The sequence below is a fragment of the Falco cherrug genome, chromosome 10 (assembly GCF_023634085.1).
Source record: "Falco cherrug isolate bFalChe1 chromosome 10, bFalChe1.pri, whole genome shotgun sequence".
Taxonomy (NCBI): domain Eukaryota; kingdom Metazoa; phylum Chordata; class Aves; order Falconiformes; family Falconidae; genus Falco; species Falco cherrug.
Window position 1 is genome coordinate 1,285,237 of NC_073706.1, and position 26,006 is coordinate 1,311,242.

Consider the following 26,006-nt stretch of genomic DNA (forward strand, 5'->3'; position numbering starts at 1 on the left):
TGTTTCCAAGTGATGCTCTCAAGGAGCTTCTCACTTTGCCTTTTTCTCTGCATTCTTTTGACTTTCCCTTTTAAGGTCAGGTGATGACTTTGCCCCTTCACTGCACTGGGAACCAGTGGCCCACATCTTGCCCCTTCTGGGGAGCAGTGTGTCCTGGCTGCTGTTCTGCCCACCACTGCTGTTTGTGCTTTATTCCTCTAATGCAGCAGCCTCAGGGCCCTGTGGGGCCAGGGCTGAGTCGGTGCAGAACAAGCTCCATTTCCACTTGCGCTTCAGGCTGCCTTGGCCAGCAAGTCTCTGGGAGAAAGGATGCTCAGTTAACTTGTTCCCCTTGCAGCAGTTAAAAAACCTGCAAAGGAGAGTCAGGCCCTCTTTGGTCTCTGTATTAGAAGCAAGGCCCCTTCTAGAGTGGAGACAGCTGCCAAGGGCAAGAAGCATCCATTCCTCCATAGCCAGATCCATGGCTCGCTTCTGAAGGTGTTCTTGAGTTGGCTGACTCCATCCTGCCAAGCCGCCTTCTCCCCCTTTTTTGCCCTTGTGAGGCCCCCAAATTTTGCTGTCTGAAGAGCAGGATATTCTACTGTCCCTGGACTCCTTACTGGCAGAGCTAAAAAATTCAGCAGTTAACTGGTTGGGGGGGTTTCTGTCCTTTTAGTAACACAGCACCTTTTCAGGAAGGGGGCGGATGCTTTGGGAATGCCCGTGTAACTGTCTCTTGTAACGGAGGAGATGCTGAGCAGGCTAGGACTCCAGAGCCAGGGAAGCCAACATGCCTGGGGGGTCCTGGCAGAGTCCCAGGCAGCTGCTGACAGTCCCCATGTCTCCTGGCAGCACCCACGTTGCTCTTGCTGTGGTCTGTCATCCTGTGCACACCTGTGGTGGGACTGTTGGAGCAGTGGTGAGTGGGCAGCGCGGTGCCAGAGCATGGCCACCTGCCCCAAGGGCTCTCCATAGCTTGCAGTGATGTATCAGAGTCCCTGGTCCGCTTTCTTTCCCATTCCCAAGAATGACTTAGTGGTGGCAAAACAATTTTTTCCCCTTCCCCAAGTGCCGAAAGGGAGGGATGAAGGGATTTTAACAAGCGCACCAGCAATGTGTCTCGGAGCAGCGCTGCCTTGGGAGCCAGTGTCACACCTGGGTCAATCTGTTCTAGGCTTCCCATGGAAATGTAGCATTTTGACTCTTTGTTATTGAATATTTGGGGTCACATTTGACCTGCTCTTGAAACGTCTGCTGCTTGCTCTTCATGCGGGACTTGCAACTAGTCTGTGTATTTGTTTTGTCAATGCTTGGGTTTGATTTAGGCAGCTCTCCCTCTCCTTTCCATTTTTATGTTCTTCCATCTCTTCAAGCACTGCAGCATGGCTGGCCGTGGAGAGGGAGCGGGAAGGAACAGCTGTGTCCCTGGGTCCTGCAGTCACTCCCCCAGTCACCCCTGATCTGCAGTAAATGGTCCTGAAGTTGGTCTCTTCAGTTGATGGGGAGTCTTTCTGGACCACTGCGTGCTGGGGGAGGACAGGAGCCCTGGGACCTTCAGCTGTGAGGCCGTGCGAGCTGAGAGCTCTCCAGGTGTGATTGGGGTGGAACGGCTCCCTTGCACAGGACATGGCTATTGAGCTCATAAGGAAACACCGTATGAAAGCGTGTGATTGTCACTGTCCCGTTCCCTCATGCTGTCATCCTGTGTGTTGGGGAAGGGACTAAGCACTGTCCCTGGGTGCTGGGGGAGGAGCTGCTACCCAGGCGTCAAGTCTGAGCCTAGTGTGAAGGATGGAGAGCCTTGTCTCTCACGGGGTCCTGGCGAGCAGAAGTGGTGGTGACTCGGGAGATGCCTGCTGAGGGGGAAGGGGTGCCGTGAGCCGAGCCCTGGCTGGCCTGCAGCACTGGCTACCGCCAACACCAGCAGCACGGGCTCTGCTGTTGGGTGCAGCCAAGCCGTGCTCTGCCTGGGCACCAGCAGACAGTCCGAGGGGTGTGCACTGGGCTGTGCCAGCCGTGGGCATCGGTGGGAAGCTGTGTCCGTGTGGTGCTGCCATGCCTGGGCTCTTTTGACCTCCCTTGGGAGGAGCAGGCAGGCTGGACAGGGCTGCCCAGGCGCTCACCCGTGGCTGCGGGGTCTGGCTGCGCAGCCGGAGCCCAGCTCTCCACTGGGTCTGAGCTCTGCGCAGGAAGCCGCTGTCGGGGACCCCAGCCCCGCCTGGGGAGGTGAGATGCCAGGGTCTCTCTCGCACACATTTGCCTGCTGTCTTGAGCATCAGTTCATCAGCCTCTCGGGCCAGCTCAGCCATGTGGGTACAAAGCTGCTGGATTCATCTGGTGAGAGAGCTTACAGGGTCTGTAGGTGGTAAGGGCTATTTACTGTTAAAACTTACAACCTTCTTCTTCTTTCCTTTCAAACCGAACCGAACCCAAAGCATCGTGTGTGTACGTGTGGATGGGTGTTTGTGGCAGTACCACGATGCCATTTCCCCTACTGTTGATGTGTCGCTGTTTTAATGTGGTGGTCTCTGTGGCTGTGGGGGCAGCAGGCTCTGGTCCCAGGGTCTTGGGTGACGTGTCCTCTGTGAGCGCAAGTTGTCTCTGGTCCCAGCAGGGAAGCCAGGAGAAGGTTTGCTGCAGCCCTGGCCTTGGCAGGTCCTCCACCTCCACAGAGCACTGGTCAGGAGTCCCCGCTCAGGGAGCACCAAGGCAGAAGCACCAAAGGTTTTCATCCTTCCCTTGTTGCCCGGCCTTGCTCCTCCCAGGGGTGGCCGTTGCTGTGTCGCTGAGAAGCTGTAGAGGACAATGGGGCCGTCTGGCCCACCGGTTCCTCGCCAGGGTCCTTCGGAGAGGTGTGACTCCAGCCGAAATTTCTGAGTCGATGAAGAATTTTTCCAAGTCAAATGTTCTTTTCAGTGGAGGCCCCCAAGCCTGTGCTCCTGCCTCCCCTGCCGCTGCTGCTGCCGGCGGTGCTGGCAGGGCTCAGCTGGAGCCGTGGGAGACGTCCCGCTCCGTGCTCCAGCCTTGGGCACGGGGCAGCTCCTGGTCCGCAGGCGACGCTGGGTGGTGGGAACAGCTGGAGCCCCTCGGGACAGTGTTTTCCCTCCCCAGGGAAAGGGGCAGCCCTGTGATGGCGTGAGGCCAAGGGCAGCGGCCCAAGGAGGGCGGCCGTGTCCCCCTCGCCAGACGCAGCGGCCGGCCTCTGCGCCCCCCCCCCCCCCCCCCCCCCCGGCATCACCATTTGATCACAAGCACTTTTAGAAAAGAAAGAGACCCTCCAGTGAGGAGGGGGGACTCGGAGCAGCTGCTGCCTGCAGTGGTGAAGCTGGTGCAATGGGGCATGGCGGGGGGGGGGGGGGGGCTGTAAGCGGGATGGTGCGTGGGGGCTCCTGAACCTGGGGGAGGGGGGCTCTCGGCGGGGGGGAGGGGCTGAGGGCTGCAGCCTGGCCCCCTCCAGCAGCCCCTTCCCTCGCTGCCTGCGGCTCGCTCATCCCGGGAGGGAGGGGGGGCTATTTTGGAAGGAGCGTGATTATGATAACAAAAGCTTTTTTGCACTTTCATTCATTTTGCACTCGTTTTTAATTTCTTTTTTTCCCCACGTTTTTGATATCCACACCTCCTCTTTGTGTTTTCATAACAAAAATACTTTTGTTGTAGCCAGTGAAGCTATTCTGGAGCTTTATGTCCTGAGTATACAGAGGTTTAAAGGTTCTATATATATAAATTTATATCTGTATAAAAGTAAATTTATATATATAGATCATGGTGTGATGTGTTTCGTCAGTGTTTTAAAATAATAAACGAATGTGAGCAATGGCAGTCCGTGGGGCTGGCAAGGGACTGGTTATTGGGGGATGCTGCCACAGGAGCCCCCCACTCTGCACTGACCGCCCCCCTCGTGCCCGCAGTGACCCCCGCAGCCCCCCCCCCCGCACTGACCGCCCCCCCCCGCCCGCAGTGACCCCCCGCAGCCCCCCCGCACTGACCGCCCCCCCCCCCCCGCCCGCAGTGACCTCCGCAGCACACACACACAACCCCCCCCCCCCCCCACCGCTCCCCGGCTCGCGGAGCGGCGGTTCAGTTACCCGTCTGTGCGGCGGCAGCGTGGGATCCCAGTGCTGCTTTACTGGTCCCAGTGCCGGGGCCGCCGGCCCGCCCGCCGCCCGCCGCAGGGGGGGCTGCGCCCAGCGCCGGGGGGGCCGCGGCCACCAGCAGCCCCAGCAGCAGCAGGACCGCGGCCCCCAGCGCCAGGCGCGCCACGTTGCTGCGGGTGTAGTCCGCTGGGGACAGGGAGGGACAGTCACTGGGGGCCCCCGGGAGCAGCCCCCCGGCCCCCCCGGGAGCTCCCAGGCCAAAGGAGTCCCATGGGGCAGCAGGGGGGCCCGAGGGGGTGGCAGGGGCACACGGGGGCTGCCAGGGCAAGCAGGCACGTGTGGGTAAGGGGCACACTGGGGAGCCCCTGGGCTGGAGAGGGACAGGGGGAAGCTTGTAGGGAGCCTCAAGGGCTCCTGTCGGCTCTGCCTCCCGCATTCCTGCCCATGGGACCCCCCACCCACCGGCTCCAGCCTGTCACCCCACGCAGAGGCACCAAAGGCCGCGGGACAGGATCGCAGAGCCAGCACCACTGGGCTGCGGCCAGACCCACACCGGCCCTGGGGCTGGTGGGAGCGGGCATAGGTGCCCCCTGCCCCACAACTGGTAGCCTCGGAACCCGGTGTCTATAGGGTCTATAGGTCATCTGAAGGGTCTCTGAGGAGCTGGCAAGGACCAAACACATCTGAAGGTGGCTGCAAGCCTCTGCCTGGACCCTATTACAGCCGCTGCCTTCTCCCACACCCTCTTTTCTGGTTCCCCCAGGAGGCAGCAGATGCCAGGAAGGGAGCAAAGCGTGGAGGGGGCAGGGGGTGGCTCACCTCTCACCACCAAGTCCAGCGGCTTGCTGGCTGCGGACCACTGGAAGGAAGCATCCCTGGTGAAACACTGGCAGCTGTAGCGGCCCCCATTGCCTTTATGCACGCTGGAGAGGTTGAAATGATCTCGTTCCTTTGAGAGCAGGCTGAGGGCTTCGATCTGGCCCTCCAGGTACAGGAAACAGCCAGCACTGGGGTGCACGATGGTGCAACGGAAAATCACATAAGTGCCTGTGGCCACCTCCTGCCCAGGCAGGACTGAGAGGATAGGTTTGGGTAGATGGAACTCTGTGGGGAGAGGAGAGGGCATGAGAAGGCATGCAGGGCTTTGACGTGGAGCCAGGAGCCCCCCGGGAATCTCCATCGCCCCACCACCTCGCTGAGGTGGAGGTGAAGATGGTCCCCACCTCTCCAAGCCAGGTAAGAGGGGACAGTCCCTGCCCGTCATGTGGACGGGGGAGCCAAGTGGCTACCTGCATCCTGCTCTGCCCATGTGGCGTCTGACCCCACGCGAAGGGGTAACAGCACACCCCTCACCTTGTACCATGATGTCCAGGGTTTCGCTGCGAGCCAGCACGGTGCCTCCACCCAGGCAGTGGCAGGTGTAGGCACCCGCGTCCTGGTGGGAGGCATTAAAGATGGGGAACTCGGCCCTGGTGCCATGCAGCTGCAGGGTACGGAGCTCACGGCCGTTCTTGTACAGCACGAAATTCCCACTGTCCTGCTGGCAACTGCAGCAGATGGTGGCGGAGCCTCCTGGTGGGATCACCCCAGGCGGCTTCAGGAAGACGGAGATTGTGGGGGAACCTGCACTTGGAGAGAGGTGCTGCCAGACGGACGGGGACCCCCAGTGCCCTGCAGCGAGCCTGCCACTGGCCCCAATCACTAGGGTGGGTTTTGTTCTGTGGGGCTGGGGAAGAGCCCTGGCAGATGGGTGGGGGACCCAAGATGTGTCCAACCTCCCCGTCTACTGCCTCCTGATACTCACGTGATGTAGCCTTGCTCTGTGCCACCAGCCAAGCACCTGCAAGAGAAACAGCTGTGTAACAGCTCTGTGGAGTCTCCAGACACCTCATGTCACCCTCTGGGAACCCACACAGCCTCTGGCACTCACCGAAGGCTAGCACCTGCGTCACGGGCAGCACCATGTCCCTTCCGGCTCAAGCAGGGCTTCCTCGGAGGAAGCTTTGGCTGGAGGCGCTGAGCAGCTGCGTGGTGTCTCGTGGGTCCTGATATGCCCTTGATGCCACAGGCCACCTTCTGTTGCACGGCTTGGGTTTCTGCAGACACAGTTGTGAGGCTAGGATGGTTGAACTGGAACCAGAATGTCCCAGTCACCTGCCCAGGGCTTGGACACCCGTGACAACCTGATCGTATGATCCTGTGGACCTTAGGAAAGAAGCTATGGGAACCTTTTTGTTTCTCTTTCTTAGCTCTGGTCACTTGATGGGGAAATAGTTTCCTGTCGGCCCTTGCCAAATAGGGTGATGTTTTGCAATCAAGGCGAGAAGAGACAGCGCAGGACTCTTTCTGAATCTTGGTGAGGAAGCTCCAACAAGTGACATCGTAAAATAGCTGGTTTAATAAGGCAGAAGAAAAAGGGGACTATAGAATAGCAAGTAAATTTTACATCCCTTCAGAGACAGGGCACCCCACTTTCCTGCAGCATTGATGGACCTGGGATAGATTTTGCCACAGCATGCTGTGCAAATCCCATCTCTCCGAGGTCCAGGAAGACCTCTGCACCATGTCAGGCTGCCTCGTCATGCCCAGAAACCCTGCATGGTGTCCCCCTGCTGCAGTGCAGACCAGGTCGGAGAGAAGGAAAGGACACTGTGTCCAGCCATAGGCTTCATCCAGGCTGTGGAGCAGGTTTGGTGGTTCTGGAGTAGAATAGGAAGGAAGCAACTTGTCTTCCCTTTTGTTCTCCTCAGGGGCCATTTTATCCCACCTGGCCTATATTGTCTATTGGAGGAGGGACAGCAATATCTCCCACAGGTCTGGATCCACTCCGTGGCACTGGCGCCATTCCTCATCCATCCTGGCTCACCAGTCCTATGCTGGAGCAACGGCAAGGTCCTCACTCCAAATAACTGCTCTCTTCCACCTCACCTGGAGCCTGGGCTCCAGCCCCTCGGCTGCCAGCTAGTCTGGGCTGACCAGCAGTCCCTGTGGCAATAATGAGGGGTTAATTAAACAGTGGAAGCTGCTTGCACCTTTGGGCAATGTGGGAGGGAGGAGGGCAGGGTAAGGATGGGTTGTGGGACTGCAGCAGTGTGGGACAGGTGGCACCTTGCCCAGGGATCCCACGCTGCTGAAGGCTGTGGCGTCTGTAGCTCCCTGCCACCCTGCAGGCTGCGGGCAGGGACATCCTGCCGTCCGGCTGGGCACAGTCCCTGCTACAACTGTCCCCAGCAGGAACAACACTGCAGGGCTCAGGGCTGGGCAGGCAGTGTTTGGCTGTTGTCTAGGGGGAAAAGGCAAAGTGGCCACTGGGCTTCTCTAGGGCTCCCGGAGGTGGTCCCCCTAGACCCTCTCTACCCTTTTCTTTCTTCCCCCTTCAGCCCTTTTGGTCTCCCTTGGAGATTTCATGGGGTAGAAGTTTTACAGCAGAGTGCCCTGTGGCCTTCTCCTTTTCTGGGGGCACCTCTTCTGGCCCCATCTCCTGTCTAACCCCCCTTTGCCCCCCCAGGCTTGACCAATTCTTGGCATCTCCTTGGACAGCCCCCCTTTGGGCTCATTCATCTCAATGGCCTCCACTGTCCACACTGGACTAGGGGACACCAGGCTGCATCAGTGGCCCGTGGAGAGCAAGCTCCTGGCTCACCCTGCTGTCCTGACACCAGCCCAGGACAGAGCTGGTGGCATCGCCACCAGGCCAACCCCATGGGCATGCTGGAGTCCTGGGCCTTCCTCCACCAAGCCTTTTCTCACACCATTCGTCACCTCTGGGTGCAAGTCCAGGGTGTGGGACCATGGAAAGAGCTTTTCCCTTTCCACTGTTAGGGACTGCTGCATCCAGCAGCCTGAGGCAGAGGAGGCTGCCGCACCCCACACCCCCAGGTCCAACCAGCTGTGGAGCTGACAGCTGTGGAGCTGACGTGTATTTCCAGAAGACAGAGGTGCATGCACACCTATACGCCAGCCACACAGATCGATATGGGCACACAGAGCACTCTCACACAAACAGCACCAACAGCCTCATCCTGCTCCCTTCTGGCTGACCAGGACGTGCCCCTTACCGGACCCCTTGAGGTGAATTTGAGCTCAAGTATAAAAGGCTTTAATGAACAATGCATCGGGCCAAGTCTTGCCACCTTAATCGGTTCTACAAAGAGTCTGGAAAGATGCAGCACTGAAGAACCAATCCTGCAGGCATGGGTTCACCCCCCAGCTCTACTGGCCAGCATTGCATCAGGGCTGCTGCAGCTCTTATCAGCACAGGAAATTTCACTCCCTGACCACAGGAGTCAAAGTCTCTGGCATTCCTGCTCCCAGCCAGTTTAACCCCTTCTGCAGTCTGACACCCTCACCTTCCCTACGAGGTCACTGCTTGGATACAAGTCACTATTGCTGAGCAGTTACACCTTCACTGGCCCTGGTTCGTCTGTGCTCCATGTACCTGCAGATGAGCTTTTTATCATGTAATGTAACAACTGCCAGTTCTAGGGGACATGGGACCCCAGTGGGACAGCTGGTTCCATCCTTCTGGTGCAGCAGCAGACCCGTGGCCCACTGTCACCCTGGCCAGCCAGTGGGTCCTGGCAATGCTGGGGGCCCCATCTCCATCCCTGCAGAAGAGGAACATCACAGCCCAGCACTGGCACGTATAGTATATGCTGTCCCCAGTCCCACCACAGCTCTGAGGCTCATGGGCATGAAGAGCCGAGTGTGACTGTGCATGGAGAGGGAGTGAAGCCACAAAACGCTGACCTGTAAACCACTGTGGTCAGGAGCAAGGTGGCAGGAGAAAGGTGAGAAGGCTTCCCTGAAGAGGTGCCCCACTGCATTCCCTGAAAGTCGTCCTACACTCACCCCAAGGCAGTGTGTCCTAGGTGTTCTTGCCCTGACACGTTCCAAGACCATATCCTTGCAGCCTTCGTCAGTGCAGTCAGTGTGATTTCCTGTGCCCTCCATACAAAGAGTCCACGTGGCCTAAATTGGTCTCACGTGATCTATACAGTGCAAATGATCTCCATGTGGTCCCCAAGATCCATTTGATACAGCCCCTTCATCCAGGACAGCTCAGATGATTCTCAAGGCCAGTTATAGGCAGGAGACCAGAAACTACCCGCCTGGGGTCCCTGTCCCTCCCAGCCTCGTCCTCGGTGCTGATGGCCCCATGTAACCTCCCCCCAGACAATCTGTGGACACTGGCTGGTGTGCTACCCTGCCCCAGCAGCCTGCACCCTGTAGTGAGATGGTGAGAGACAGAGAGATGGGTGGGTGGGTGTATGAAGAGGGTCTGTGAGGCCCCGGTCTGAGGTAGTTGCCCTCAATAAATGCATATCATGGTCCAACATCTTCCTGGATGCATGTCTGACTCCCATACGTTGCCCCCAGATACGTCTTGGTCCCTCCCCATCCTTGACACATGTACTGTCCTGTATTCCCCACCTGGACACACGTCCTGGTCCTGCCTTGTAAGGGCCCTTTTTGAGAATAGGCTTTGTTCATCGTCTGGGTGCCAGGTGGCAGAGTGATGATGCCTTAAAATGTAGTGAGGAAGCAATTAGCGCTAAATCTGCCTCTCTGAGCTCACCTGCAAATCAGTTCTGTGCACACCTGCCTGCAAGGAGGGGCTGCCCAAAGCCTCCCACAGCCCCAGTCCTGCTCTGGGAAGGGGAGGGCTCCTTGGAGGAGCACGGAGGGAGCCAACAGCTCCATGGAGTGTTCTGGCTGTAAAGGTGCTTTGTTGCACACAGGCTTGGCTCAGGGCAGAACTGGGGTGGGAAAGTGATTATAACCAGCACTTATGTATGTCATGAAGGGTCTCATCTGGGGTCCTTGTCTTCATACGCCACACTACCTCACGCAGAAACCCCTGTGGATGGCCATAGGTTCAGCTCTGCCCAGCTGAGTCCGCAGCACAGACCTTCACTGCCCCCATCCCTCAGCAGCCCCCTGTCCTGACCGCCCCTGGGCTCAGGGACTCTGCAGGGTCCTGTGTCCCTGGAGATGCTTTTCTCAGCGCCCTCCAGGTCCTCGTATCCTCCCATCCCCTCTGTCCCCACACAGTTCTTGTGACTGTGGGGTGTCTTCGGCTGCCTGTCCATGGGGACATGCCACATAGGGTCTGCCAGGTCCACCAGGCAGGGCCAGCCCTCTAAGAGGTGACCTGTTTGAAGGAGTTGGGTGGGCTCAAGGTCACCCCGAGTCTCCTCTTGGCCAGGGCCACTGGGCGTTGGAAGAGACCTGCTGAGCCTTCCCTCTCATCAGTCCCACCACAGCCCTCCAACCCACGGCCGTGCTGCCCCCCTCCCCACAGCCACGCTCCAAAGCCCCCTGTCACCCCACAGACACGCCCCACGTTCTTCCCCACCCCGCTGCCCTGCCCCCACGTTCTCCCTGCTCCTCGGCCACCTCCGGTTCGCCCCGCCCCAGGGCCCGCCCCTTCCCCGGCGCCGGGCGCTGTGTGCCGGGAAACGAAACTTCGGGGCGGGGGCGGGGGCGGGGGCGGGGGCGGGGGCGGGGCCAGGGCCGCCTGGCCAGCGGGGCGCGGCGGTGAGAGCGGTGCATCCTCCCCGCGGCGTGCCCATGGCCCGCGCGCAGCCCAGTCCGTGAGTGGGGGGCGCTGGGGGGGGCACTGGTGCTTCATGCAGGGGCGTGCGGGGTGGCCGGAGTGTTCCAGTGTGACTGGGGGTGTTGGTGTGACGCGGAGCTCCGGAGGTAGTGGGGAGACCTGAAGGGTCCCAGAGGGAGGTGGGGGCTACGGGGGCTCAGGGCTTGCTGGGGGATACGGGGAAGTTTGAGGGTTGCTGGAGGATCCCAGGAAGAGACGGGGGCTTTGGGGAGGTGGGGGGTCCTCGGAAGTGGTTGGCTCAGTGGGTCCTGGGAGGAGATAGGGTCCTTGACACCCTCCCACACCCCCCAAGGAGGGGGATGAGGGATCTCAGAAGGACATGGGGGTCCTGGTTACCCATGGAGGCTACCCCTCCTGCCCCACCCCCCCCCCCCCCCCGCCACCCCCCGCCCCGTTTCTTTGCTTTGCAGGGAGGCTTTCTGCCAGCAGGCACCCACCTTCCTTGACTACCTGCACAGCATCCTGCAGAAGTACCCTGATGGGGGGCAGATCCTCAAGGTGAGACCCCCTGCCCCACTGGGCAGACCGCAGGGCCCCGCTGTGGGTGGTGGCCCTTGCCCAGCACCAGCTCCTGGGTCTTGCTGGGAAGGTGGGCTGGTGCCCTCCGGGCTGAGCACTGACCCCGACCCCAGGAGCTGGTGCAGAACGCGGACGATGCTGGCGCTAACGAGGTTGTGTTCGTGTCCGACGAGCGGGAGTTCAACATCGCTGGAGGAGGGCTGGCAGGCACCCAGGGTGAGAGGCACTGTGGGTGCTGCAAGAAACTGGACAAAGTGCAGGGGTGGCACTGGCACATACGGGGAGGGACTGGGGGATACTGGTGGTGAATTGAAGAGGGATCAGAGTGGACTGCAGGAACTGAATCCTGGTGTTCTGGGGGGGGCGGGGGGCACTGAGGATACTGGGAGGGCTCAGTGGTACTTGGGGCACTTTTGTGGGACTGGAGCGGGGGGGGGTGCTGAGATTGTGGGGACACTGAGTGAGGGTCACAATCCTCCATACATGTCCCAAGTCTCCCCTAACCTATGGTCCTGACCCCCCAGGCCCAGCCCTCCTGGCCTACAATGACGCCCTGATGTCCCCCCGGGACTGGGCAGGGCTCCTGCACCCGGGGGTGTCACACAAGCAGAAGGACCCCAGCACCGTCGGGCGCTTTGGCCTGGGCTTCACCTCCGTCTACCATCTCACTGGTGAGCAGCACTGGGGACCTTGACTGCAATTGAACTGGGGACATGGGTTGTACTGGAGGCACTGACCTACACGTGCCAGGGGCCACTGGGGGGCACCGAGGGGGTGCAAAGTGGAGGGCTGTGTCTGAAGTGAGGAAACCTGAAGCACTGGGAGGCTGTGTGGCAATGGAGGGCAGGGCTGCAGGGGCAAACTGAGGGAGGACTGATGAATTGGGATTAAGCTTGGGACCATGGGAGGCACTGTGGGGCTGAACTTGAAGATTCAAGTTCGGGTGATGGGTTGGGACGATCTGGGGAGGCAGTGGTGTCCATGTTGTCCCTGTGGCCTCATGGTTCCCCTGTCCCCAGACCTGCCAGGTGTGCTGAGCCATCCATCCTTGGGAGTACTGGACCCTGAATGCCAGGTGCTGCCAGGTGCCGGTGCCCGCTGGGACATCTCTGCAACCCAGGACCTTCCTGGCCTTTTCGAGCCCTTCTTGGCTGGGCTGGAAGCTGTGGGACAGCACCGTGGCTCTCCCCAAGGCACCCTCTTCCGCTTCCCCCTCCGCCGGCAACCCTCGAGAATCACTGCAGGCGTCTCTGATCCTCAGCGCCTCCGCAGCCTTCTCCAGACCTTCCTCACTGAGGCCCCTCTGGCCCTCCTTTTCCTCCGCCATGTCCGCCGGGTGGCTGTGCATCACGTGGCCCCTGATGGGGTCCAGACACTCATGGGGACCCTTGTGGCATCTCAGCAGCCTCTCCCTGTCCCAGGGCCATCAGGGGCTGAAGGGCTGAGTCTGACATGGTGCCTGGTGTCCCTGCATGGGGATGGGGTGGAGGATGACAGCAAGTGGCTGGTGGCCACAGGTCGGGCCACAGAGGGGCCGACCGTGGCACTGGGTGCAGGGCTGGGTTGCTACCCTGAGCTGAGCCTGGCGCACCCGCTCCATGGGTCCTGCCAGGGGCGGCTGTGCTGTTTCCTACCCCTGCCAGCCACAGATGAGATGGTCACAGGGCTGCCTGTCCATGCCAGCGCTCCATTTGCCCTCTCAGATGATCGCCGCCACCTCCGCTGGCCAGAGGAGGGTGAGGAGGGTGAGGATGATGCCCGCTGGAATGCTCTGCTGCTGCTTAATCTCCTGCCACGGATCTACAGCCACATGGCTACCGTGGCCATGTCTCTGTCTGACGCAGATGCCTACAGCATCTGGCCGGACCCCGAGAGCATGCCGAGCTGTGGCCGCATCCACAGCTTGGTGAGCCACATCTGCCGGGAGCTGGCAGCTGCCTGCAGCCTGGTGCCGGCCACGGAGGGGACCCCAGGGCAGCTGCGGGCCCCCGAGGCTGTGCTGCTGCCGGAGGTGGCGGGGGACGTGGCCGCACGGCAGGCAGTCCGAGCCTTGCTGGTGGCAGCTGGGGAGCCGGTGGCTGAGGTCCCAGCCCATGTCCGGAGGGTGCTGGCTCTGGGGATGGCGGAGGGCGTGCGGGAGGCCACGGCAGGCCACGTGCGGAAGGTGCTGCGGCACCGTGAGGCTGTAGACCTCCCAGCCACTGACCGGCTCTCCCTGCTGCGCTACGTGGCTGGGGATGGGCACCATGCCGAACTGCAGGGTCTCCCCCTCCTGCCTCGTGCTGATGGGACCTTCGTGGCCTTCGGAACTGCATCAGCCATCGTCTATGTGGACACATCCATCTGCCCCAGGTGAGTGCGCAGCCCTGTTCCCAGCAGGAGTGGGCAGGTGAGCCAGTTGCCCCATGCTCTTGAGCTGAAAGTGGGAGGCTGTGGTTGAACCTGGGCATGTGGGTGCTCCCCTGCCCACCTCTGCTCCCCTGGTAACACCGAGTGGGGGCTGAGCCCCATCCCCTCTCCCATCCCCCGGCACCTCTGTTTGTCCCCACAGGCAGCTCCTGCCCGGCCTGGCCGGGTCCTTCCTGCCCTCGGATCTGGAGCCGGGCTTGGACAGCCTCCTGCGAGGCATTGCCAAGGCAGGTAAGACACAGGGGGTCCCTGGACCACCTTTGGGTCCCCTGATCTCCCTCTAAACCCCAGCACCCCTAGGCACCCCCTGGGGCTCCTCTGCAGCCCCAGTATCTCCCTGTACCACGCTGATACTCCCTGTGCAAGCCTGGGGTCCCTGATCGCTGTCTGAGGCCTCTCTCTGGGCTTCCCCCATCCACCCAACAGCACTCTGGAGCCCAAGTCCCACTGTCTCTCCTCCGGTTTGGGGTGTGTTGTCTGAGCCCAGGGCCACCTCTCCTATCCCATGTCTCCCTGTGTCTCCAGGGACTCCCCTGTCCTTGCTCTTCTTCCCACAACCCCCCATCCCCTCTGTCCTCCCTCAGATCCTGGGTCTCCCTGTGTTCCCCATCTGAGGACCTCTCTGCCCCCCAGTACTGGTACCCCTGACACCTCTTTCCCTCTCAGATCTCCTCCATCCCCACCAGTCTGGGCTTCCACTGTTCCTCCTATTAGGGTATCCAGTGGCCCTCCAGAGCCCAGGTCCTCCCATCCTCCCCGTTGCCCCATCACCTGCAGATCTCAGGTTCTTTCCCTGCCAGGTCCCAGGTCCCACGTACTCCTCACCCAGCCTCTGCCTCCTGTGCACAGGGCTCTTCTCCAACCTGGTTCTGCTGAACCCAGCCGTGACTGCCCAGACCCTGCGCTTGGCTCTGCCCCCGACCTGGACATCCCAGTCTTCAACCCCAGTGACCTGGTGCCCAGCCCAAGGCCCTCCCCAGCCCCCAGCCTCCTGGTTCCCAGCCCTGTGGCAATTCCTGGCTCACCACGTGGAAGACCTGGGCCCTCTGGAGGGGCTCCCTCTCGTCCCCCTGTCCCCACTGGATGCCCCCAGCATCTGCCTGGCTCCACTGATACCCCAGTCCAGTCTTATCTTTCAGGCAGGTGAGGACCAGCACCTGCCACCTGCTGTGGCCTCTGTGCTGGAGGTCCTGGGTTGCCCAGTGGTGCTGCCAGGTGTGTGGCAGCGCTCCCTGTCCCACTATGTCCTGCCTGCATCCCCACTTGGCGCCCTGCGGGCCCTGGGCAGGCAGGGGGCTGCAGCTGTGGCCTCCCGCCTGGCCTCGCTGCCTGCCTCAGACGTGGACTCCCTCCGGCTCTACCTGGCAGACCTCCCATCCCTAAGAAAGGAGGACAGTGCCACCCTGGCTGCTTTGCCCCTCTTTGTCCCACTGCCCTGCTTGGCTGCCCCACAGCCCACAGGGCTGGTGCCAGCCAGTGCCACCCCGGTGCTGGAGCCAGGGCTGGAGCTGCCCAGAGATGTGGTGCTGCCAGAGGCCATGTTGCAGTGCCGGGATGAAGCTGACCGGCAGCTCCTGGGGAGGCTGAAGAAGCCCCTTGTCAGTACAGCCTGCATGGCGCTGGTGGCCATCAGGGCTGTGGCCCGGGGTGCCTATGCAGGGCTGGTGGCCGAGAAACAGGCTCTGCTGCTTTGGGTGCTGCAGCACGGAGACGTACTCTTTGCACAGAGCCCCCCGCTCCAGCAGGCGTGCAGCAGGCTGGCCTTCCTGGAATCCCCCAAAGGCCCTGCACGTCCGCAAGACCTCTATGACCCCTGCAACAGCACCCTGCGGGCGCTGCTGGGCCCTGAGCACTTTCCTCCTGCTGCCTTTCGCAGCCCACCCGTGCTCCGTGCCCTGAGAGCCCTGGGCTTGCGGCAGGGTGAGGGGTGCCTGACGCCTTTTGACATCCTAGAGGCTGCAGCGAGCGTGAGTCAGCATGATGCAGCGGCTCTGGGCAGGGCTCAGGCACTGATCAAGGTCTGCAACTGCCCCAAGGCACTGGCTGGCTTCAGCGCTGAACATCTTAGGGAGCTCCAGGCCCTGCCATGGGTGCCTCGTTCTGAGTGCACCAGGAATCCTAAGCAGCCCTTCCTGCCCCCCAGGAAGCTGCGGTCCGCCCAGTACCAGCCCCTGGTTGGGCTGGCCATGCATCTGACAGATGCCTTTGTGCCAGAGGCAGAGCAGAAGCTGGGGCTGAGCCAGCCTCCCCCACCACAGAAAGTGTGGGAGCAGCTGAGAAAGCTGGTAGGGTGCAGGGATGTGGGTGAGGTAGTTCGTGCACTCCAGCCTGTCTATCGGCACATGCAGGAGAACCTGAAGACCTTTGGGGCTGCCCCAGATGATGCTGTGGTGTGGACTGGGGCTGGGTTTGCCCAGCCACGTGATGCCGTGCTGGGCTATCCTGAGGAGCTGGAGCAGGAACTGGGGAAGCTGGTGCCCTGCGTGCCCCCTGAGTTCCTGCCCTACAGCTGCCTCTTCAGGGCTTGGGGCGTGGAGGCGAGGGTGAGTGAGGAGAGGGCGGCTGCGGCCCTGCGCTGCCTGGGGCAGGACATAGACACTCGAAGCTCCAGAGCTGGCACCGCAGCAGAGTTGCAGGTGGCTGTAGCTGTCCTGGAGTGGCTTAAGAGCCGGGGGCACCGGGGTGAGGGCACCGTGCCGGTTCCTGTGAGGATCCTGGAGGGCTCAGGCTTTGCCCTCCGCCCAGCTGCCTCTACCGTGTACCTGGACATGGACCTGGAGCCAGAGGAGGATGTTCAGGAGGTGGTGCATGAGGCGGTGCCATCCAGCACAGCCATATTCCTTGGTGCAGAGCTGCTCAGTACGCGGGTGCTGGGGCCAGAGCCATTCACAGCCTGTGGTCCCTCTGAGCCCATCACCTTACGGCTCCGCAACATCCTCCAGGAGTATGGTGAGGAGAGCGACCTCTTCACAGAGATGGTCCAGAATGCCGAGGATGCTGGAGCTACTGTGTGCCGCTTCCTCCTGGACCTCCGATGCTGCAGAAAGGCCACCTCTGGGCTGCTAGACCCTGGCATGGCTGCCTGCCATGGCCCAGCCCTCTGGGCTTACAACAACGCCCTCTTCACGGAGGATGACCTCCGTAACATCACACGGGTCGGGGCTGCTACAAAGGAGGGCCAGGCAGGCCAGATTGGGCGCTTTGGCCTGGGCTTCAGCTCCGTCTACCGTGTCACTGATGTGCCAGCAGTGCTGAGCGGGGAGACACTACTCATCTTTGATCCCAACGGCACCCATCTGGGAAAGCACATGCCCATACCTGGCTGCCCTGGCATCCGCCTGGACTTCTCCAACCGACCACGCATCCTCCGTGCTTTTGCAGAGCAGTTCTGGCCCTACCACGGTATCTTTGGGTGCCGCCTGCCTGAGCCAGGACCCTTTCCAGGGAGCCTTTTCCGCCTGCCTTTCCGCACTGAAGAGGAAGCTGTAAAGTCACAGATTTGCTCAGAGGCCTTTGGTACAGAGCGCATCCAGTCCCTTGGCACCAGCTTCCTTGGCTCTAACCGGCTCCTGCTGCTCTTCCTCAAGGGAGTGAGGGAGATGTCCCTGGAGATGCTGCCACACACGGCCACCTCTGCGAGGGACACCATGCCTCTGGCCATGCTACGGCGAAAGCTGATCCGAGACCTGGGGGCCCCTGGGGGCCCCCCAAGCCGGGCAGCTATCGAGCAGTTCACAGCCTGCGAGGAGTCATTTAAGACCACGTGGCACTACCTAGTTTTGGTGTGTCAGGGTGATGGGGAGCTGCTGGAACTGTTTCATCAGAACAGGCAAGCAGGGCTCCACCCTCCGTCTCCCATGGCTGGCGTGGCCCTTCCCCTGGCCCTGACTGCAGATGATAAGTGGGTGCCGCGTCTAGATGCCGAGGAGGGGCGAGTCTTCTGCCACCTTCCCATGCCAGTCAACTCAGGGCTGCCAATCCACGTGCATGGGGCCTTCAGCATCCTCTCCAATCGCAAGGGGCTGTGGGACACGGCACACCAGGGCAAGTGGAACCGGGTGCTGCTCCGCAATGCTGTGCCAGCTGCCTGGCTCCAGGCACTGGACCAGCTCCGCATCATGCATGAGGCAGGTGAGCTGAAGAGCTATGAATACCATGTCTTCTGGCCGGACTCTAACACTGCCCGCTACCCCTACGTGGAGGCTGTGACTGGTTTCTACCAGGCTATGGCAGCCAGGGATGGTCCCAGGCTGTTTTCTGATGGCTGCTCTTGGTGCTCACTGCAGGATGCCCGGTTCCTGCACCAGGCTGTGGTCAGACACCCTAAGCTGGGTGCCGTTGCGAAGCGTGTCTTTGCCAATACCCTGCCCCGTCCCCTGTTAGCTGTGCACTTGCCAGAGCACGTGCACAGGGGCCTCGGGAAGGCAGTGGATGCTGGCACCTATGACTGGCCCCGCTTTTACTGTGAGCTTGTGCTTCCCAACTTGAAAGACCTCTCTGCTGTTGATCGGGAACCGCTGCTTCTCCATGCACTGGATATTTCCCATGATGATGTGGACAAAGTGCTGCAGAGAGTGCCCTGCATTCCTGCCACCCCTCATGGCCACCTGCAGCTCATCAATCACCTGGTGCATCCTGGAGGCCGCACTGCCACTTTGTATGACCCTAAGGACGGGCGCTTCCCCATGGGGGATGCCTTCCTTTCCCCGGGAATACTAAGCCAACTGGAGAGGTTGGGCATGGTTAAGGACAGGATGACTCTGCCAGAGCTGCTGGAGCGGGCAAAGACAGTGCGGCTTATTTGGACCAAGGACCATGCCCAGGCCTGCCAGAGGGCTGTATGCATCCTTCAGCTGCTTCAGGATGCAGTGGAGGAGAGGGTGGACAACACCACGCAGGCAGCTTTCCAGACTGTGCCCTTCCTCCCTGCTGTGCTGCCCACTGGTGACCATGCGCTGTTGCCAGCTGCCCAGCTCTACCATCACCTCCATGCCCTACTAGTGGGACTCATCCACCCTGTCTTGGCTTCCAAAATGCTGGGGGAAAACTTCAGCATCCCTAAGGAGGTCACATCCTTTTTGGGACTGGACCGGCAGCCACCAGCAGCTAGAGTCCTTGAGCAGCTGCAGGCACTGAGCCGCAGCTCCAACGCTCTCTCTTTGGAGACCCTGCAGGACAGCACCCACAGCTGCTACAGGTACCTGGACAAGCTGCTCCAGAGAGATCGCTCCAGCTGTGATGAAGTGATTTCTGCAGTGGCCAAAAGGGAGCCCTTCATCTTGGTGGGCTCCTGCTTTGTGCCCGTCATGGCTGTGGCTGAAAGGCTCTCATTTGAGGCTGCCCCATACCTTCACCAGCTCCCAGAGCAGTACCGGCGCTACAGCCAACTCTGGGAGTGTGTGGGGCTGCGCCACACGTTTGCCTGGGAGGATTATGCCCGAGTGCTCTGCACGCTGGCAGACATGTATGCTGGGGAGCCGCTGCCTGCCGCAGAGCTGGCTCTGGCCTTGCAGCTGGTGTCTTCTGGCTTGATGGCAGTTGACAAAGAGCTTGATGCCTACCAGACCCAGCAACTCTTTCTACCTGACCAGGAGGGCATCTTGCGTTCATGCGACAAGCTCTGCTTCAATGACACGCCATGGATGCCGGTGGACAGAGATGTCCTGCTGTGCCACGAACAGCTGTCCCGAGCCACAGCCCTGCGCTGTGGGGTGCCTACCACACGCCACCGGGCGCTGGAGAGGAACCGGCTGCTCACTGGAGACCTGAACTCCTGGGTGCAGCCATTTGGTGCCCATGAGGACTTGCCCACACGGCTGAAGAACATCTTGGGTGAGTACCCGGCATCTGCTCGTGATATAGTGGCAGAGTTGCTCCAGAATGCAGATGATGCTGGTGCAGGGCTTGTGCACTTTGTGTGGGACCGCCGGCAGCACCCAGCGGATGCCACTTTCAGTGACAACTGGAACTTCCTGCAGGGCCCTGCCCTTTGCATCTACAATGACAGCCCCTTCCAGCAGCAGGACATCGAAGGCATTCAGCGTCTGGGGGTGGGTAGCAAGCAAGGCCGGCAGGATGTCACAGGCAAATATGGCCTTGGCTTCAACACTGTCTTCCACTTTACTGACTGCCCAGCCTTCCTTACTGGAGACAGTGCACTGTGTGTCTTTGATCCCCATCTCTACTATGTGCCTAATGCCACAATGGAGAGTCCTGGTGGGATGTTCGCTGTCAACCCTGAATTCAAGAAGACCTTTCCAGACATTTATGGCACCTTCCTACCCTCCCTTTTCAACCTGAACAAGGGTGTCATCTTCCGGCTGCCTCTTCGCACTGCAAGTGGGGCTGCCATCTCCAGGGTGTCTGGCATGGTCGTGCGGGACCAAGACCTCAGGGACATGGAGACAGTACTGGCTGAGGAAGGAGAGGACTTGGTGCTCTTCCTCCGGCACCTCCACACTGTGGTTTTCTCCGAGATCCCCCCAGATGGGGAACAGGCATTGGAGAGGCTGCGGGTTGCCACAGAACTGGGAAATGGTGATGCAGAGCTGAGACGGGGTTTTCAAGAGAGATTGAGCCAAACTGTTGATGGGAACAGCCCCACCTCTCTCTCCTATATCATGACAATCAAAACCAGCACGGCTAAGGCCAGCAGTGTGTGGAGGGTGATGTCCCAAATTGGGGTGCAGGAAGGGGCTGAGGAGTCTCCAGTGCCTGGGCGGCTGCCCTACGGGGCTGTGGCTGCCTGCCTGAAGCCATTGCACTTGGACAAAGTCATGGGCAAAGCTTTCTGCACCCTCCCGTTGCCGCTGACCACAGGGCTGCCTGTGCACATCAATGCCAACTTCGCTGTGGATGCGGCCAGGCGCAATCTCCGTCAGGACACAGGCAGCACAGAGGAAGCCTGGAATAGCTTCTTACTCCGGCGCTTGGTGCCTCCCCTGTACTGTGCCTTTCTCACCAGGCAGTGGGAAGCCCTGCAGCCTGAAGGGCTCCAGTTTAAGTCTTTGTCAGACTGCCAGAAGTGCCTGACCTCCCACTACCTCCACTTCTTCCCTGCTGGGACAGAGGTGCTACCCACCTTTCAAAACATGGTGAGGGAAGTCTATAGGCACCTCAGTCGTGCACGCCTACCCCTGATGCCTGTGTACCACCTGAAGCAACCTGACAGCACAGTGACAATGACCTGGGCATCTCCAGGTGGTGGGGATGTGCTAACAGAGCCATACTTCCTCAAGTCAAAGCCTGAGCCAGTTCTCCAGGAGGTGCTGCAGCGCCTGAACATGAACCTGGTGCCAGCATTCATCCACCTGCGGCATATCTACAAGGAGTTCATTGAAGCCAATGTGGACGCCATTGCCTTTCAGCCAGACTCCCTCCGGCGCTTCCTCAGGGCCCTGGCACTCCCTGTGCCGTGCAGGTTGGCTGAGACACCCATAAGGACAGCAGAGAGCTGCTCCATCCTGCTGAGGCACTGCCTGGAGCCCACGAGCACGGACAAGGCAGAAGTGGAACTAGAACTGGAAGGCCTTCCCTTGCTGGCCACACAAGACGGCTGCCTGAACGCCCTCAGCACCCACCACCCAGTGTTCCACAGCACTTTTGCCCACCTCTTTCCCCGCCACTGCCACCTCTTCATTGACAGGTTGACCTCGGACTTGGCCCTGCCCTGCTTTGTGAAGATGCTGGGCCTCCTGGAGGCCACACCGCTCATCCAGGAGGCTCTGGCTCAGCTGAACTGGACCACAGAGGGGCAGGTGTGGCTTAAGGAGCTGTGGAGCTTCTTCAGCGCTGTGGTCTACCCAGTCAAAATGACCAAAGAAGAGATAAACACCAATATGGATTCATTCATGGATCACCTCCAGGATTTGGAAGTGCTGCCTGTTCAGGGGCATGACGGAGACTTGAAGCAGCGACTGCCACTGTCCTCCCTCCCCAATGTTCTTTTTAATTGTGACACGGATGTGGCCAAGGTGCTGCACAAACTGGGCATCCCTGTGCTCCAGCTGTCCCTGCTGCCTTTTAACTTTGCCGCCTTCTGCCTGCAGGCAAGGACACTGCAGGCCACAGAGCCTAGGGCTGTGGTGGCCTGGTTGGCAGGCACCAGAGCTGACCTCCACTGGAAGAACTTAACTGAGTGGGATGTGACTGCTCTGCTGGGCTTTGTGCAGGGAAAACTGGATTTGTCGGCACAGCAGCAGCTCCAGCTCCTGCCTCTATTCAGGAAGCATGATGGGGAGTACGTCCCCGTGAAACCCTACCGCAAGGTGCTCTTGCTCAGCAGCCAGGTCCCACGTGCCCTGGCCCTGTACAGCCTGGACAAGGACACGTTGCTGCTTACAGCAGACAGGAACCACCAGCTGCTGGCCAAGGATTTGCAGTGGGAGCTCACAGATGACAAGCAGCTCTTTACGTCTGTAGTGCTGCCCCGGCTGTCCCAGCTCACAGCGCAACAACTTATGGAAGCTTTGCGCTTATTCTTTGACCTGCAACACCCCTATGACATTAAGTTCAAGGAAGCTGCTGTGAAAGCTTTTCAGACTGTGGCTTTTATACCCGACTCCCACGGTGTGCTGCGCCTGGCCTCCTACTTCTATGACAACACACCCTCCTTCCGCAATCTGCAGCTCCAATACCGCTTCGTGCCCGAGTCTTTCTTTGTGGACTTGGATTACAACCGTACAGCTGCCACAGCTTTCCTGCTTGAGGTGGGTGTGTGCACCACCCTCTCTGTGCAGGATTTTGTGGCACTGGCCAAAAAGATAGAGTATGAAGCCACTCAGGCAAGGTGCCATGCTGAAGACCTGCAGCTGCAACAGCATGAGATGCTCAACAACCTTAACACCCTGTTGGATGATCCCTCATCCATGGGTTTCCTGGAGCAAATTGCCTCCATCCGCTTCATGCCTCCACTGGACATTCCCCCAGATCTGGTGAACCTCCACCCCCCTTTTGCAGCCTGCACTAAGCCCGTGGCCCTGAAGGGCAGTGTTTACTACTGCCAAGAGGATGTAGCTCAGCTGCTGTGGACATCAGCCAGCATCCTGCCAAAGTCCTTCACACTCAAGCAGGATGACCTGAAGGCTATGGAAGTCCTTGTGGAGATACCTACTGCCCTGGTGGTGGCCAACCTGGAGAAGGTTTGCCGGGCAGCCTGCCAGACACCAGAGCAGGTGAACACACGGGCCAAAGTACTCCAGAAGGTGTACAACTTCTTGCAGACCCATCTGAAGGAGGTGGATGCAGAGCACCTCGCCTCACTGCCTGTGGTGCTGGCCAAGTCAGGGGACATGGCCATGCCATCGCAAGTGGTGAACTCGCTCCTGGATGAGGCTGACTTTTACCCCTACCTCCTCACACCTGACCCCTGCATTGCTCTCTATGTGGAACTCCTGCAACACCTTGGGGTGGTCCTGCTTCCCACACTGACTCACTACAGCTATGTCCTGACCCAAATCCACCAGGAGAGCCAAGCCAGTGGGATCCTCAATGCTATCCAGAAGAATACAGTCCTGCTGGCTACACGACGCTTCTTCCAACTGCTGCAGGAGGCACAGGAACTCCCTGATTTCTCCACTGTGGCTGAGCTGTACTTGCTGAGCACTGCTGACTGCCTTGAGTCATCCCACAGGCTGTACTTCAATGACTGCGTGTCCTCAAATACCTGTAGGGCCTTGGAGAGGGCCTTCGTGTTTATGGCTGAACTACCAGGGGTTAGGTGTAACGCCTGGTGGCTGCTGCAGATGCTACCGGAGCGCCTGCAGCCACGGTTGCTCTCGGAGGTGACCGAGCAGCAGCTGGAGGAGCGCAGACTGCGGCCGTGTCGCTACGGTTCTCACTGCGCTGGGCAGAAGCGTCTGCAGACCCTCCTGGTATCACCGTGCTTTAGGAGGGGGCTGGAGGCCCTCCTCCAGTGGCAGAGCCACAGGGCTGTGATGAGTGTGAAGGAGGATGGAGGCTTTTCCTTGGAGCAGCTGAAAGTGCAGTGCTGCGAGGACATCCGCACTGTTCTGGTCCACTGTGGTGCAAAGGTGGAGGGCAGCTCCCAGTCACGGGTCATCTACGTGTGCCAGGCTGGTGGTACCCAGCGGCTCCTCTACATCCGGCATGCCGAGTTGGTGCTGGGCCGGCAGCAGCTGAGGATCGTGGAGACGCTGGCGCAGGAGATCAATACCATCCTGGGTGGACAGCTGGAGGCACCTGCCTTGTCAGTGCTGCGTGAAATGCTGGTCTGCCAGAAGCCAGGGGAAGTGGCCACTGTTCTGGAGGAGAATGATGTGGCGCTGCCGGGTGCTGCACCAGAGCCAGAGAAGGTCGTGGAACCAGAGCTGGAGGAGGGGCTACAGGAGGAGGCTGTGGCAGAGGTGAATGGCAGTGTGCATCATGGCCTGGCAACCTCCTGGCAGCTGTGCGATGCCAAGCAGCCAAAGGTGCCGCAGGACCTCTACCTCCCCTGCTGGGGACAGGACCACCATGGCTCCCAGCTGGGCAGTGAGGTGGCCATGGCCCCAGTTCCACCCATCCCAGAGGCCCAGCGGTGGTTGCGGCAGGCCAAGAGCGACCTGCAGGCAGCCTACAATGACTTCAGGCGCGGCTGCCCCAACTGGGTCCTCTTCAAGGTGCACCAGACCCTGCAGAAGGCACTGGTGGCTGCCATACTTTGCCATGGTGAGGCCTTTGAGGCCGGAATGGGGCTGGTGGGCCTGGCCCGATGGCTGGAGGTAGCGCAGCCGAAGCTGAAGGGCTTGGCAGAGGAGGTGAAGTGGCTGCACGGCTGTGGCGTGGATGGCAAGGCCACACAGTACCCCAGCTGCCACCGCTTCCCCACCACCCCTGAGGAGGCATTCCACAGCGTGGATGAGGAGGAGGTACTGAGGAGGGCGCAAGGTGTGCTGGAGAGGCTGCAGGACCACGTGGGCAGGATGTGAGGGTGTCCCCACAGAGGGGACACTGCCACCTGGGCCACGGAACTGATACCGGGGGAAGTTTAACAGTGTGCTTAACTGTAAATGTTGTAACTAACGTATCAGTGACATGGCCGAGCTGTACAATGCTGTATTATGTCATTTAGCTACTAGCAGAATGCTGCATTGTATAGTTTAGCTATTAAGTAGGTAAGAACTGGTCCAAGACCAAGACATAAACCAAGAGTGCTGAAACAGGGCCAGAAGAAAAGGTCATGAAAAGGATAAGAAAAGGAAGATGACGAAGAGGATCAAGAAAGGATGAAGATGTCCCAAAAGACCATCAGAGGACCCCCAATACATTAGGCCACAAGTGTAGTAACAGTGTAGATATGATAAGTAGTTCTTGGAACTGTAATGCATATGCTAATAGTTTCTCAGAAATGTCATTTACATGTATAGATCAGCCATATAAAGATAAACAGCGAATAAAGTCAGTATGCATGCTGGGTGGAAATTATCCCCTGTATATCCGGGGCCAAAAATAAACAATGCCTGCTTTCTGAAACTCCAAACTGATTATTAGAGAGTTTTGTCTCCGATTTTTTGGCATCAATCCCTCTGAACCTCTTTCAGTTCAGCTCTGTCTGGAGGTCCAAGGCTGCACCTAGCATTAAGATCCAAGCTAAGCATGAAGAGGCAGGGGCATAATGATTTTCTTTCTTTTGTTCTTGCTTGCTTTCCTAGTTATACATATCACTTTATTTCCTGCCCCCTCACCCTTCTTCCCCACCCCAACCTTTTCCTGGGCAGTGTTTCATGGCACCGACCAGCAACCAAGGAGTTCTCCCTGATCCCTGAGGGAAATGGACAGCTCAGAGCCTCGGCTTTTTTTCATATGTGAAGCTGAGACTGTTTTCTGCCTCAGTATAACTCTTTTTCATAATCTTTTGTAGAGGAATGAAGGCAGTGGGTTGATTAGCATCGATAATATGTAGCTGTGGCCTTTCATGCAGAGGTGGTGAGTTGATTGACATGGACAATGTGCAGCTGTAGCTCGTTCCCACTAAATAGTTAAAGTAGCCCTAAGGATGGTGGGAGAGGTGGTTGGCTGGAGGAGCAGCAGTGTGGTCTGACCTCTGGAGGAAGGAGCAACAGCACTGATGGTAAAAGCCTTGTTGCAGCAATTTTTTTTTGTTGCTGTTAAAAGGTTTTTTTTCTCCTTTAATTACAGATAAAGATCTTGAAAGCACTGGTCAAAGCTCTGTGAGTTCCCCTGGAAATATCTCATTTGGATTGTAATTCCACATAAGAATTTACATGCATGTGATTTTTGATCCCTTTAATGAGGTCTACATGAATACTCAATCCTATTAATACACCTAACTGAACATCGCACTTAACAGAATGTCATGCAGGATGAAGTTGAACATCTAAGAGACATCTGAAGATTCCAAATTGTTGTCATCATAAACCACACTA

General features: G+C 59.3%; 2 protein-coding genes across 3 annotated transcripts; one reads left to right on the top strand and one right to left on the bottom strand.

The window, feature by feature from the left end:
- Positions 1–3,534: 3,534 nt before the first annotated feature.
- On the bottom strand, positions 3,535–6,178 carry LOC129737007 (immunoglobulin superfamily member 1-like). Of its 2 annotated transcripts, none has more exons than XM_055723022.1 (6): positions 6,004–6,178; positions 5,878–5,913; positions 5,427–5,696; positions 4,893–5,177; positions 4,065–4,259; positions 3,535–3,665 (listed from the first exon to the last, which is right to left on the bottom strand). In XM_055723022.1, exons 1-6 carry the CDS (start codon positions 6,035–6,037, stop codon positions 3,646–3,648), a joined length of 840 nt encoding a protein of 279 aa, XP_055578997.1. In that variant the 5' UTR covers positions 6,038–6,178; the 3' UTR covers positions 3,535–3,645. The 2 variants fall into 2 exon arrangements, with proteins under 2 accessions (XP_055578997.1, XP_055578996.1); XM_055723021.1 differs by having other exon boundaries at positions 5,878–5,928.
- A 4,410-nt stretch (positions 6,179–10,588) lies between these two features.
- Positions 10,589–25,103, top strand: LOC102052136 (sacsin-like). Its single transcript, XM_055721625.1, has 7 exons — positions 10,589–10,669; positions 11,103–11,190; positions 11,325–11,427; positions 11,736–11,882; positions 12,231–13,563; positions 13,763–13,851; positions 14,470–25,103. The coding sequence occupies exons 1-7, from the start codon at positions 10,647–10,649 to the stop codon at positions 24,546–24,548; spliced, it is 11,862 nt and encodes a 3,953-aa protein (XP_055577600.1). The 5' UTR covers positions 10,589–10,646; the 3' UTR covers positions 24,549–25,103.
- Positions 25,104–26,006: the final 903 nt, after the last annotated feature.